Here is a 14,593-nt window from a genome sequence, read left to right as displayed (position 1 = left end):
AGCAATTCAGGCTCGCAGTCACCTCACGAGCAGGAAGTCCAGGAATTCATCGATTCGGTCAAATCTGACACCATCGATAAGCCACTTGAAATCTTCCAAGTGAAATTCAACGAGATTTGCGCTGAAATCAAAAGACTTCCTGCGAACAAAGCACCTGGACCAGAGGGCCTCACTGCCAAAATGCTACAGCTCGGCCCTAGAAAGATTATCCTACAAATATACTACTTATTTCGAGCCTCAGTCACCCTGTCCCATTTTCCAAACTCTTGGAAAATAGCAAGAGTGATACCCATTCCAAAACATGGGAAACCCAAAAACGAAATAGATAGCTATAGACCAATTAGCTTACTGCCGATCTTGGGCAAAGTCTTCGAGAGGTGCATCCTCAACTTAATGAATCAACACATTCGGGACAAAAATATACTCATCAACGAACAATTTGGTTTTAGATACGGACACGCCACAATCCATTAACTCATACGAGTTGCTTCGGCCATAACTCACGAACTCAACGTAGGCAGACTGGCTGCCATGGTCCTTCTAGATCTGACAAAAGCATTTGATTCCGTCTGGCACGACGCCCTAATCTACAAACTAAACAAATGTGGATTTCCAATGGTTATAATTAAACTTCTTCACTCCTACCTAACTCAAAGAGGGATTTTTGTCTCCATCCATGGCAAGAGATCCGGCACATACACCCTTACATCAGGAGTGCTACAGGGCTCCATACTGGGACCTTTATTGTTCTCGCTCTTCATAAATGTCATCCCAAGAATGTTTGGCTTTCTGGTGTAATTGTATGCTGATGATACAGCCATAACCGCCTTCTCATGGAAAACCACAGCATTACTGTCGAAGATACAAGTATATGTACAAGTATATACAAGTACAGGCTCTCCTCCTCCGGCCGATACACTCAAGATCGGAAACAGCAGCATTCCGTGGTCATCTGAAGTCAAATATCTCGGAATTATCTTTGATAAAAGATGCTCCTGGCAGCCAGCAATCAACGACAGGGTCAAAAAAGCCAGGAAAGCAGCTGCAGCAATCAAAAAATATCTCGCTCCATCCTCACGACTTAATCTAAAACTCAGGCTTCACACATACAAAACCTGCATATGTCCAGTCCTCCTTTATGGACATCAGATCTGGGCTTGCTCCGCCAAAACCAACCTTAAAAACATACATTACACCCAAGGAAAAATCCTGAGAATGATCACAGGAAAGTCTAACACATTCAACAACACAGCTACACAAGTACACTGACACGGAGCCCATACTGAACCACATCAGAAGATCCATTAACAAATACACAGTCAAAAACCATCAAAACCCGCTAGTCCAGATCACTGGCACGTACGATTTACATCGTATTCCATACAAAGTAAAATACCTTTATCCCCTCATGATGAGACCATAACTCATCAAGCATTTCATATTGACCTCAATTTCATAGCTCCCTAACAATTTCATACTCCCTAATGCTACTCACTCTTTTAATTAAACAATACTCGGGTTTTTGAAAATTTTTCCCGGCTGCAACTTAAAGTGTTCATTACTAGGACATCAAGACGGTAATCCAATATCAATCAGCTGCTGACTGCTGGTAAGGGGGCGCTGCAGCTCCCAGGAACGGCCAACACACTTAAGGAACACGTCCCCCCCCCCCCCCCCCCCCGCCCCTCCCCCAACAAAAAAAAGAAAAAAGAAAGCAAAGAGGGAGAGCGTTCTACCTACCGTAGCGGATACATAGCGACATACACTGTTGTACGCTACCGACCGAGAGCATCCGTCTTACAGCCGCAAATAGTGGAACAGCGAATCTCGTCCAATCGGCGTCAACAGAGGCATACGATCTCTACCACGCATCTAAATAACAGACGTTCTGTAATATGTGAACGAATCGTGTGAGAAACTATGTTACAGCTTACGTTAAAAGTTAAAAGAAAGCAGCATTGTACGCTAAAAGACCAAAAAACTAAAAAAGGGAAAGTAAAAGAAAGAGGAACTGAAACTCTAAATCCGATGGTTTCACTTTTATAGTAGCACTACTGTACATACAAGAAACTGAATTCATGTCGCTATTTAATTAGAGCTTTGATCTTTAAGTTTTTCATCCTTGTGTTTGGCTTTGTAAAGGAAAACTTTTACCATAATTTGGGCACAGTTAATAATTTCGCACTTAGGTCGAAAATCGAAGTCCGTCGTGTGTAGCTGCACAATATTTTTTAAAGCGCTCATGGCATATACGCGTGCGTCATTAGACGTACCGTAGAAAATGCTCATAACGCATATTTGTGTGGCCCTAAGTACAAACGTGTTAATGCAAACTGTTAAGCGGGCAGACTCCTTGTGTCTTGAGCTGTGTGCGTGTGCTCACACAAGCAAAGAAAGTCATACACGTATACGCGATGAGCGAGAGAGACAAACGGTTTCGCAAATTACACTTTACGTCTCGACACTTGCATAAATCAATTTTTCGCGGGTACAGAACTCACGAGTAGACTTCACTACAGGATGCTCTGGTCCAGTTAAACTCCAATAAACACTATACGTTGAAAAAACTGTAAAATTACAAACTGTAAGCATGAAATAGACGCTGTTGTAAACTAGCAAGATGGCTGCCGAAGTGACATTTTTGCAAATATCTCAGGATTTAATGGTTTTTTCACTCACAGCACACCAGAGCACCGTTCCTTGAATTAGCACAATATCGTGGAAATGCGATTTTCCTCAATTTAACACTTCTTGAAGGCGTAAAGTGTAATTTTTGTTGTGCACCAGTTTTGACACAAAAATAGTTCAACGATTTGCCGTTAGAAGCGTTGATGGTACATCTCAATCAATTTGGTCATATTACCATCAGCATCGATGAAAATATAGATCAGTCGGTAAACGTAATCTCGAATTTGACAGCTGAATGGCGTATTCATCGAATACACGAATACAGACGCAAGAAAGGCTTAGTTGCCAAAACGTATTGAAAGTTTTGGTCACGCTGTTGCCACATATATGTATGTACATATTACAATTCTGCCCATCAGGAAAACTCGAACGAATCCAACTCCAGCCGAGATTTTGATTCTTACTAATAAGGGAACATCGCGAGGTGAAAGTCTCCGATTTTGATGAAACTTTGTAGGATTGTAGAATAGCCGAAAATATTCGACACGTATTTTTTTTATTGCTTCTAATTCATCTAAAGGGTGTGAAAACCACCCCCAAAGTTGGGGGTGGAAAACATATTTCGTTTAATATCTCCAAAACTAGTGTGTGTAGCAAAATGATATAAATGCGGCGATTGTGTATTTTTGAACGACGAATCCACCTATGTAACCATGTAGCAAGTAAAGGTGGTTTACGAATCATTATTCTTCAATAGTTTGTTACGTACGGAGAATATTTTCCGTCTACTCACTCAAATATTCAAGTCTCTGTCTGTTAAGAGAAAACGCCCTAGCACTCTCGTTTTTTTCGTTATCTTAATGTAAGCGCGACTCCGAGCAACTGGGTAGCAACCACGACGCTGTACCAACCGTGAGAAATTTCCTTATATGGAAATACGAACCCCCACTCATTTTTCGGCCTATATAAACTCGGAGATTTTAGCCCTAACGGGTTCAGAACAGTACCGTCACGTTGATAGTCAAGTTCGTCAGAGTTGGTTGCTATCCAGTTAGATCGGGCTAAAGTTCCCTTTCGAGTCTACAGTTAACCTAATAGAATCCGCGTGTCGGCATAAATTCTATCTGGCAATTCCTACGACCACTCTGTAAGTCCCCGCATCGCCAGTGCGTTAACACCGTGCATTAATATTATACACTTTACGCGACAACACTACACTGTACACTTGTACGTAAAGACTGATTTAGAATATATTTAAGTATTCATTGTAATTTTGCGTAGATTGCTTACAAACCTATAACTACCTTAAGCGATCCCATTCGAAGTTGACAGATCCACCACGATACAGCTTAACCGCTCAAGTTGTATCAATTAATAATTTAAAAAGTTACGAGGATCACTAACATCTCCTGCGGCTCTCTGATCTTACATCAGTTTCGTCCGCTTACCCTTATTTCCAAAGAAACTGCATTCAACCTAGTGGCTCCTCGATTTATTCGAGTTCGTTCACGAAAGCCAACCTATCATGTAGCTAACTGATTTTTACATCAGTTTCGTCTACTTCCTACAGCTACCTGATACCAGGTTCGTCTGTACATTATCCAACTTCCTTACAGCACCCTGATTTCGCATCAGGCTCGTCTGTTCGAATTCGCCAACCTCCTTAACAGCACCTCAATTTAATTTGAGTTCGTCTGTAAAATTGATCCTAGTGACTCCCTGATTTCGCATCAGGTACGTTCACAAACTCATTCTCCTGTGGCTCACTGATCACCGATCAGTTTCGTCCGCAAGCACACCTATCCTCAGAGGCTACCTGATTTTACATCAGGTCCGTCCTCGTCTACAATAATCCTAACAGCTCACTGATCTCGCATCAGTTTCGTCCGTGTACCAACCAACACATCAACCACTATATTCTTTGGAAATATACCTATCCTCGACTGTAACTTGCGCTGCTCGCCTCCCGTCTCGTAACAAGTTATTATTTACTGTAAATAAACAATTGGAACTTGTTGCATAAGTTATAGTTTAATCCACTAATTTTGCACGAAAGTACCTTAGTTGAGTGAGAATTAGGCATTCCCTCATAGTCTGCAGGTGCCGGGTTCGAGTCTGGTGGTTTTCTGGAGCTTTTAATTTTTTTTGTTTTCAATTTTTATTTTAAATAATTCTAATTTTCGTATACCTTTTCACAGATTCCAATTATACCACTCAACTCAATTCACCAATTTATTATTGGGTCTGATTTTGTCAGTCGAATGTCATTTACTACCATGTAGTATATTTTGAGTAAAAGCATTATTCAAATTTGGATCAGATCGAATCCCAAAAGCTGTAAATGGAGTCGACATTATTACGTAACATTGTAATCAGTCTTGATTAATGAAAATTTATTATAAATGTGAAATTTTGTGTGAATCTCATACGAAAATGTTGTTTCTTAGACCACTTTCATAAATTTGGGCACATATGTATTGTTTCATTCGTGATACTCTTTCTTTCTCGCTCGCACCGTCCTTTTCTATATTCCGTATGAAGCAAAATATCGGCTCAAGGCGTATTCAGTAGAGATTTACTGATGCATAAAATTGTAATTGATGTGGCAATAGCGTGACAGAACTTTCCTCCGATGCGATTTGGCAATTATACCTTCGCACTTCTCATTTGTAATTCAACAGGATAACGCTAGATGCCACATTATCAAATGTCGCATGTATAAATTATATGTTTTCACTAATGCCCGTTTTTTCGCAACAACGCTTCGATCGATTCGGAGTAGGCCCCGAAGGAGTCTGCCCCCTTAACAATATTCTTTAAAAGTTTGAAATCATTTGTTGAATATTGAATTATAAAAGTTTTAAACGAATTTTTATTATTGTACATGTAGGATATGGGTCAGAAATAAGTGACAATCGTGACGCGAAAAGTGATTCCATTGGGGGAGGATACACACTTAATTCAAAAGGTTATTGGCGAAGTGGATACAAAAAGGGTAAGTTTGCAATCATTGAGTTACTTAAAGAATCTTTACATATTTCAGTTTTTCAATTTTAAATCAAATAAATCTTTTAAATAAATTTTAAGTCTATTAATGAACTGACAAAAGGAAGTTATTACATTATAAACGTACATGATAAAAGAGGGATTAAAATTAATAAAAGTTAAAATTAAAATTAAAATTAATAAAAGATTAAAAGAGGATTACATTATAAAAGAGCAAAACCAGACTGCATAGCGATTCATTTACTTTCAATTCAGTCAGAGCTTCGATTCCATTCATTTTTAATATTTGTATTGAGTTGTAATAAACTTTGTAACAGTTAAGTTAGGAGATTAAAATAAAAGTTTTTTTAAAAGCTCTATGTTCCTCTTTGCGAGAGTAACATGATTTATATAGCTTATTCAATTAAAACATTTATATTGGCAAACAAATTATGACTCTAAAAATCTTAGTTATTGATTTCATTCCTTCTGACAACATATTGCTCATATGCTGCAACAATAAAATGAGTAAAAAATTATAATTTTTTTAGAAATGGGACAATAACTTCATTTCACACGAGAATCAGTTTTTTTCGAGTAACAACTCAAATACTGCGATTTCTTTAGTTATGTCAGTATTACTGCAACTGAAGGATATTATTCATATACAGTATGTCCCATGAAATCCTGGACAGTCGATTATTTGGTAACCTATTAAAGAGACGAAAAAAGTTTTTATATGAAATCGAATGGCAAGAGGGGGCTGATTTATTGGCCGTAACAATTTTTTTTATTGTTATTGTTTACAGAGATATGAAAGTTAAATTTGGTTTTTTAAATGGGATTATATATTTCTTGTTTGATCAATAGATAGTACGTTTCAAGACGAATTCAGCAAATATTAATCTATACACCTTTTTGAAATAGTTTTTAAGATATTACGCGTAAAAGTTTACTGATTTTCGGTACAAGAAAATCTGCGAGACCAGGAAGCACAGTAGGAGGTCTCGAGTCTCGACCGCATTAAAATGCTACGGGTTAATCCGTGCCTCTTGAAACCGATACGAAGAGACTGCAGTAGGAACGGCAGGCCTAAATTCTACACAATAGTTTTTTCACAACCGTTACCTTTACGGCGTGCAGAAAAATACCGCCCATGTTTTAATGAAGAAATAAAGCTAACGGATAAAGCTAAAGGATTTTTAGGAGAAAAAAAATACGAAAATATAAATTAATTTGTGATTACAAGAACATTTTATTTCGGAATCCCTTCCACGTGCCCTCCCATCATTTAATATAAAATTTTTTATGCGTTTTAAAAATGCTGCAATGGTGGAACACGCGTTAATAATGCGTTGTTTTAACTGTTAAACAGTTTCAACTGGGGTTTGTAATACTTTGTGTTCAATGTGACCCCATAAAAAAGAATCACAGGTCGAGAAGTCTGGCGATCTCGGTGGCTATGTTATTGGTCCACAACGACCTATCCATCTATCCGGGAACATTCTGTTTAATTGGTTTCGAACAGATGAACTATAATGTGGTGGAGCACCATCTTGTTGGAACCAGAAACTTTGTCTTTCAATAAGTGACATATTGTCCATAACTTCATTTATAAAATTATTTAAAGAATTCAAATATAACTCCACCGTGATTGCACTTTCGAAAAAGTATGGGCCATAAATTTTTCTGTTAAAAATACCGCACCATGCCATTACCGAGTTGTGGTACTGATTATTAATTTCTCTCCTCCAGTAAGGATTTTCCTGTGCCCACACTCGTATGTGTTGGTGGGACGTCATTACATTAGTATGAAAAATACATTCATCAGTAATCATTATTTTTCTGACGAAATCTTGATCCTGCGCTATTTTTCCCATTATCCACATACTAAATACGATACGTGATCCAAAGTCCATGACGAAAATGCACTCCACCGAAACTGGCAAATAAGGCTCATAGCATTTGATTTTAGAATTCTGTGAACGGTCGGTTTCAATATTTCACAATTACTTGCGACTGTTCGAACATTTTGCATTAACATTAAATGCAGCCAAAACAACTTTCTCGCTGTTCTGTGATACAGTTCTTGATCTTTTTGTATAAATAGAGCAAACACTCCTGCTGGATTCAAACATATCACAGACTTGTTTGATCTGAAAAAAATGGATTTCGTGTAAAAAATTGTATTTAATTTGGAGAAAAGACACGATTGAACATTTAACCCTTCCATTGTTGAGCCTGCAAATTATTTATATTATCCACAGAGGAGTAAAGGATACAAAGAAAGTGAACTACTGCCAAAGTAGGAGTTATCAAAATTAATTTTGTAATGAGCAGTCAAAGACAGGTAGAGGTGTGCGAACCGCGGGCTCGGAAATCATTGCACTACTTACAACCTGAGTTATTTTATTGAATCCTAAAAACAATATCAGCAGGTCACGTATACACCTTAGTCTTTTCAGAATAAATTTTAACAAAAGTTGTGTCTAACAATTTTTATACCACATAATATCTTATCAATTACCTACCTTCTAATCGTTTTAGTGTCAATTTATCAATATTTTCCAATAACTTTAGGATACGTACAATTACAAAACAAATTACTAAATTAAATTACTAAATGTTCCTGCATTTTAGTGAACAAACGTAGAGATTTTACAGTCGTTGAACTTGGTTCCGACCGATCAGGATATCGTTGATGGAAAGCCTCGCTGATTTGACGATATGATAAATATCCATCACCTCGCGAGCGCACAAACTCCACTTTGTCTTTAGTTGTGAAAGATATTTTCTTTACTTTTATATTAACACTGGACAGAAACTAGACACTTTGTATGTTCAAATATTTGTGGTAGAAAAACGGTTTCCTAAACCTGAAGAAAATTCTGTAGAAGATGCTATTGGCTACTTCCTGAAGAAAGAAACTGTTTCCTATTGGTTAGAAAACTTTGAGGATATTAATAAAATATATGGAGGAACAATACCCATAAAATACAGAAAACAAAATTTATAACACTTTTCCTTCTTTTTTGGGAAAATGTAGGTACTACGTACATTAAAAAGCGAGTCATCTGGGCCATCTGTTTGCAGACGGAGATACTAAACAAAATAATTTAAAATCGAAAAAAGGAAGTGGCTTGTAAACGGTGTCTGCTTGCAGTAACAGTTCACCAGTCGCTCACTAGCTCGCAAACCTTCCATAACCATAAATGGCACATTTCGTTGGTCGCATTGCGTCTTTGAGGTGAGAAAGTCCAACCGAAGTCAAGGGATGATCAGCCAGCAATTAGACCTTGAAAAGATGAAGCCTTACGCGTTTGTTGCTGTATTTATTACTGAAGGCAACACGAGGGGTCCTTCATTTATGCTTATTGAAGGTTCGCGGACTAGTGAGTGACTAGTAAACTATTACTGCAAGCAGACACCATTCAGAAGCCACTTCCTTTCTTCGATTTTAAATTATTATTTTATTTGGCATCTCCTTCTACAAACAGATGGTCATGAATATTTGTCGTATCGTCAAGTCTGCGAGGTTTTTATATCCTGATCGGTCGAAACCAAGTCCAACGACGGTAAAATCTTAATGTTCACTACAATTCGGAAACATTCTGAATCTTTTACCCTTTCGATGCTTATGCTTTCGACAATGTGTATAAAGGCAGTGCCAACATCTGAATAGCGTAGTGAACGAATTGTATTTCAGTGCAATATTGAAAAGATTGCTATCGCTGTTGGAACTCGGATTCCCCCTCTGTGATGTTTTCGTGTCATCACACGAATCCAATTGATGGTTACGATACAATCTCTCGACAGTCTACCTTCTGTCCCACTAGTATAAACACCGAGCATTCCTATTCGTTCTATTGGCTGAATTGATAATTGCCTTGTGTAAAAAAAAATAAACTTCAAGCCGTTTGCTGTCGGAGCGTATGCAAACATAATGGAGGCGACCGTCAGGATTGATACGACCCGTTTTAGGTAAGGAAATCGCGTGATCTAAGACTACGGTCGCTTCATATCCTAGATTACTTTATTGCGGTCTAAAACCGATATCGGCAAGTCATGTATACACCGTAGTAGTACAATTCACATCTGAAAAAAATTTCTTTACCCCTTTTGCACGAATTTCAATTAAAATTCTAATATTAAATTCTTGTGGTACATAACATCTTGCCATCATAAGCATTTTCCATTCAAATGTATTGCCAATTTGTTAACTATTTCAAAGTACGAGCAAGGCTTTAGCTTTATCCGTTAGCTTTATTTGTTTACTAAAACATGGGCGATATTTTTCTGCATACCGTAAAGGTAACAGTTGTGAAAAAAACTATTGTGTAGAATTTAGGCCTGCCGTTCCTACCTCAGTCTCTTCGTGTCGGTTTCAAGAGGCACGGTTTAACTCGTAGCATTTTAAGTGTGGTCGAGAGTCGAGACCTCCTACTGTGCTTCCTAGTCTCGCAGATTTTCTTGTACCGAAAATCAGTAAACTTTTACGCGTAATATCTTAAAAACTATTTGAAAAAAGTGTCAGATACTCCTAGAATTCGTTTCTTATTTTCTTCAGAAATGTAGGCATCTGGCCAACGTCAAGTCCCAAGAGTTTTTTCAACCACTTCATACCATCATAAAAACGGCCTCCCTGCCAAGGACCCAAAACTTTCTCTTTACCCTCTTTTCCCCACTAAGCTTTTCCTTGTCCTTGCACCCCCTTATTTTGTCAGAAAGAATTAGACCTCTGAACTGAACGCATCGTTTTGTAATAAAGAGTATTGAATTATATATCTCGACAATTCGTGTTTAATTTGCCATCCTCCGGGTATACGACACAATAATTTTTGGCGCAGTCGGTAGGACCCGTCATTGGTGAAAGAATAGTGAGACTTTATTTAAAGTGTTCTTCACTTGTGGATTTTTATCCTGACGGAAGATAACAGTGTCAACCCCGAGAGTCTGCGTATCCAAACATCCACTACAGGGAAGGAAACCAGCATTGGCACATCCAGGGACTTTCACTGGCAGACGGCAAGTACATATTCGAATTTTGTTGCTTGATAATCGCCTTTGCTACTCAGTACCATATTACAATGTCTATACCAACTTCCCCAGATGGTTCCTTAGATCCATCGAACTCCTCATCCGATTTTCCGATACAATTCTTATGTAACTTAATTCCTAAAGAATTCACCGGTAATAGATTCGAGCTCGGGCAATTTATAGCCAATTGTAATAACGCGGACGAACTAGCTTCTGAAAGACAGAAAACCCCATTATTATATTTCATACTTTCGCGAATATCCGGAAATGCAAAAGAACAATTAGCTCTTCAAAATTTTCACAACTGGGCAGAATTGAAAGAACAACTCAAAAGGTTATACCAGGATAGAAAACATTACTGTCAAATAATGGAGGAATTAAACAACAGTAGGCAACTATCTTCTGAGAGCATCAGCGCTTTTTATCAGAGGCTATTAACACTGTCGTCAAGAGCACTCAGTGCAATACAGCAATACGCGATTGACCCTTTAGAAATACCGGGAAAGAAAAAATCAGTAGAGGAAACGACTTTAAATCGATTCGTTTATCACAGTCACCCACAAATCTCACAGATGCTTAGGTGGAAGGATTTCGATAATTTAAATTCCGCGTATACAGCCGCGATTTCAGAAGAACGAGCTTTAAATATGCATAAGTACACTAGGCAAAAATCCTGTAATATTTGTGGACGGACCAATCACGATACACTACAATGCAGATTAAAATCGTCTATTCCCGATCGTAATAGAGCTGTTAATAATATCCAAGTTTCGAATCAAAATCAAAATCGTTTCCGAAGTCAACGTCAGTATCAAATTTCTAATGAAACTCAACAAAACTATGTACATAATCGTTTACAACCACAAAACCAAGTAAATTCAAACTCAAGTATCAACCCCCCTAAGGTTTGTAATTATTGTAAAAAACCAGGTCACTTGATCGCCGAATGCAGAAAACGACAATATAATAATAATCGAAGGGATCAATTAGTGAGTCAAAACACCCCTCGAGCGGAAAACGCCGCGGTGCATTTAAACTCCCAGGAGTCCCCAGCGACGGACACCACGCTGGAGGACCGAATTGCACAGTTAACGGTGTTCGAGAACTAAACGTTTCAATCCAAAACGATAACTTAGATTATATTAAAGCGTCTTCAATGTATTCGAAAAACGTTGATAAAACCTTTCAATTTTTAGTAGATACGGGCGCAAACGTCTCTCTCATTAAGGCTTGTAAATTAGATTCGAATACCCCCTTTAATTCAAAGGATAAATTAATATTACACGGTCTTAGCCCAAATATTCCCGTAGAGACAGTAGGTAGCTGTAAGATTCCTATACAATTTCGAGATTGTACTATCGATGTTAAATTTTACATCCTAAATCAAGCAACAAACGTCCCATTTGACGGCTTATTAGGAAGGGATTTTTTGCAGAAAGAATCTGCGACTATCGACTATCAATCTCACACACTAACTCTTAAATCATTGCCAATTCCAATCCAGCTAAGTCCTCAAAAACTCCGGAACCCAAGTATGAATCTAATTAATCTCAAAGCTCGAACAGAGACTGTTATTGAAATCGAGGTAAAAAACCCCGAAATTCAGGAAGGTATTATTCCGGAAATTCAGTTGCCAAAGGGCGTCTATTTATCGAAAGCAATAACCAAAGTAAGAGAAAATAATAAAGCCTATGCAACCATTTTGAATACACGAATAATAGATCAGAAAATAGAGTCAATTTCTGTAAATTTAGAACAACTTCCGCAAAAGACTACCCCTCTGTTATTAAATAATTCTAATACTTCCCAATCAAGTCGTAATGAACTGTTGAAAGAAAACCTAAGGTTGGATCATTTGAATCTAGATGAAAAAACATCAGTCTTAGATATCTGCACACAATATAATGATATATTTCATTTACCAAATGATGTTTTAACGGTAACGAATGCGATTGAACATGAAATTAATGTAACCGATCCTACTCCCATTTACACAAAATCTTATAGATATCCAGAAATCCATAAAGTCGAAGTAAACCGACAAATTGACAAAATGCTGAAACAGGGAATAATACGACCTTCTGTATCCCCATGGTCAGCCCCTCTATGGGTTGTACCCAAGAAATTAGACTCATCGGGCGAACGAAAATGGAGAATTGTAATCGATTATAGGCGACTGAACGAAGTAACGGTCGGTGACGCGTTCCCACTACCCAACATTAATGATATCTTAGATCAGGTAGGCCATTCGAAATACTTTACAACCCTCGACTTAGCATCCGGTTTCCATCAAGTTCCGATGCGAGATTCCGACAAACGGAAGACAGCATTTTCGACACCGTCGGGTCATTATGAATTTACGAGAATGCCATTTGGGCTTAGAAACGCGCCTGCAACCTTTCAAAGATTGATGAACGCGATTTTAACAGGATTACAAGGTCTTCAATGTTTTGTCTATATCGATGACATTGTCATTTGCGCATCATCAGTTCAGGAGCATTCTATGAAATTGAAGGCAGTCTTTGATCGTCTCAGAGGAAATAATCTTAAATTACAACCCGACAAGTGTGAGTTCATGCGGCAAGAGGTGATGTATTTAGGCCATATTATATCAGATAAAGGTGTGCAACCGAACCCAGATAAAGTTAACGCTATTGCTAAATTTCCCACTCCAAAAAATCAGAAGGATATCAAGGTTTTCTTAGGTCTTATTGGTTATTATAGGAAATTCATAAAAGACTTCGCGAAGATAGCTAAACCTCTAACAACTTTATTGCTAAAAGATACTCCTTTTATATGGACTTCTGAACACTCTAAGTCTTTCGACGAATTCCGGCGAATATTAATTACGCAACCGATCCTCCAATATCCTGATTTCAATAGAGAATTTCTTCTTACTACTGATGCTTCTAATTACGCGATAGGTTCTGTATTAAGTCAAGGTACAATCGGAAAAGATCTCCCCGTCGCGTACGCTTCTCGTACATTAAGTAAAAGCGAACAGAATTATAGTACTACGGAAAAGGAGCTGCTTGCTATTGTGTGGAGCGTTAGACATTTTAGACCTTACCTATACGGTAGACAGTTTACCATTGTAACAGACCATAAACCGTTGACCTGGTTGTTCAATTGCAAGGATCCAGGAAGTCGATTAATACGTTGGCGACTAAAGCTAGAAGAGTATAATTATAAAATAATTTACAAGGCCGGGAAACTTAATTCAAACGCAGATGCATTGTCACGTTATCCAGCAGTAAACATAGTTCAAAATGCCAATTCTTTCGAAAACTTCATAGAGTTTCATTATAAAAATCTTGATATTCCGAAAATCCAATCTATCCCCTGCGATAAATTCAAATACTTTCCAAACGTATTGTTCTATTCAAAAGATTTAGACGATAATAATTTGTTCTCGGGAACGTTACGAAACATTTATGACATGTCAAAAATCACGGAACCCGATGGATTATACTCATTCATTAGACTTGTCAAGGATTCTCAGGTAACATATCTTTGTATCTGTAAAACATTCCATTTTGATAAATTAGAATATAAGGAAGTATTTTATTCATTGCAAACTTTATACAAACATTTACAAGAAACCGACTATGCGGGAAACCTTTACATTCACGATGTCACAATCAATAATAAAAATATAAAAAAGGATATGTTCGGAGAAATTATATACTATATCTTCAGGAACACGAATATCACGCCTATTATATTAAATACCGAACGAATTACCCCTAAGTCACGGGACGAAATCATAAGAATACTACAAGAAAATCACGATTCTAAATTAGCAGGTCATTCTGGTTTCCTTAGGACGTATAGGAGAATTAAAGAATATTATAAATGGGATGCCATGAAAAGAGACATAAAAAATTATATAAAGAAATGCCCATCTTGTCAGGTCAACAAAACTAACTTCCGACCCTCGAAA

At 37.7% G+C, this 14,593-nt stretch overlaps 1 protein-coding gene across 5 annotated transcripts in view; it reads left to right on the top strand.

Moving 5' to 3' along the window:
• The window catches only part of LOC143187526 (ras-specific guanine nucleotide-releasing factor 1), a 245,855-nt gene that overhangs the window by 128,226 nt on the left and 103,036 nt on the right, over positions 1-14,593 (top strand). For all 5 annotated transcript variants that reach the window (XM_076391739.1, XM_076391740.1, XM_076391741.1 and 2 more), the window contains one exon: positions 5,519-5,623. In XM_076391739.1, the coding sequence (XP_076247854.1) occupies positions 5,519-5,623 (105 nt within the window). The remainder of the gene's footprint in view (positions 1-5,518; positions 5,624-14,593) is intronic.

This window comes from Calliopsis andreniformis, unplaced genomic scaffold (genome assembly GCF_051401765.1).
Source record: "Calliopsis andreniformis isolate RMS-2024a unplaced genomic scaffold, iyCalAndr_principal scaffold0048, whole genome shotgun sequence".
NCBI classification, from domain to species: domain Eukaryota; kingdom Metazoa; phylum Arthropoda; class Insecta; order Hymenoptera; family Andrenidae; genus Calliopsis; species Calliopsis andreniformis.
The sequence above is the reverse complement of the archived record's forward strand: the minus strand, read 5'-3'. Positions and strand labels throughout refer to the sequence as shown.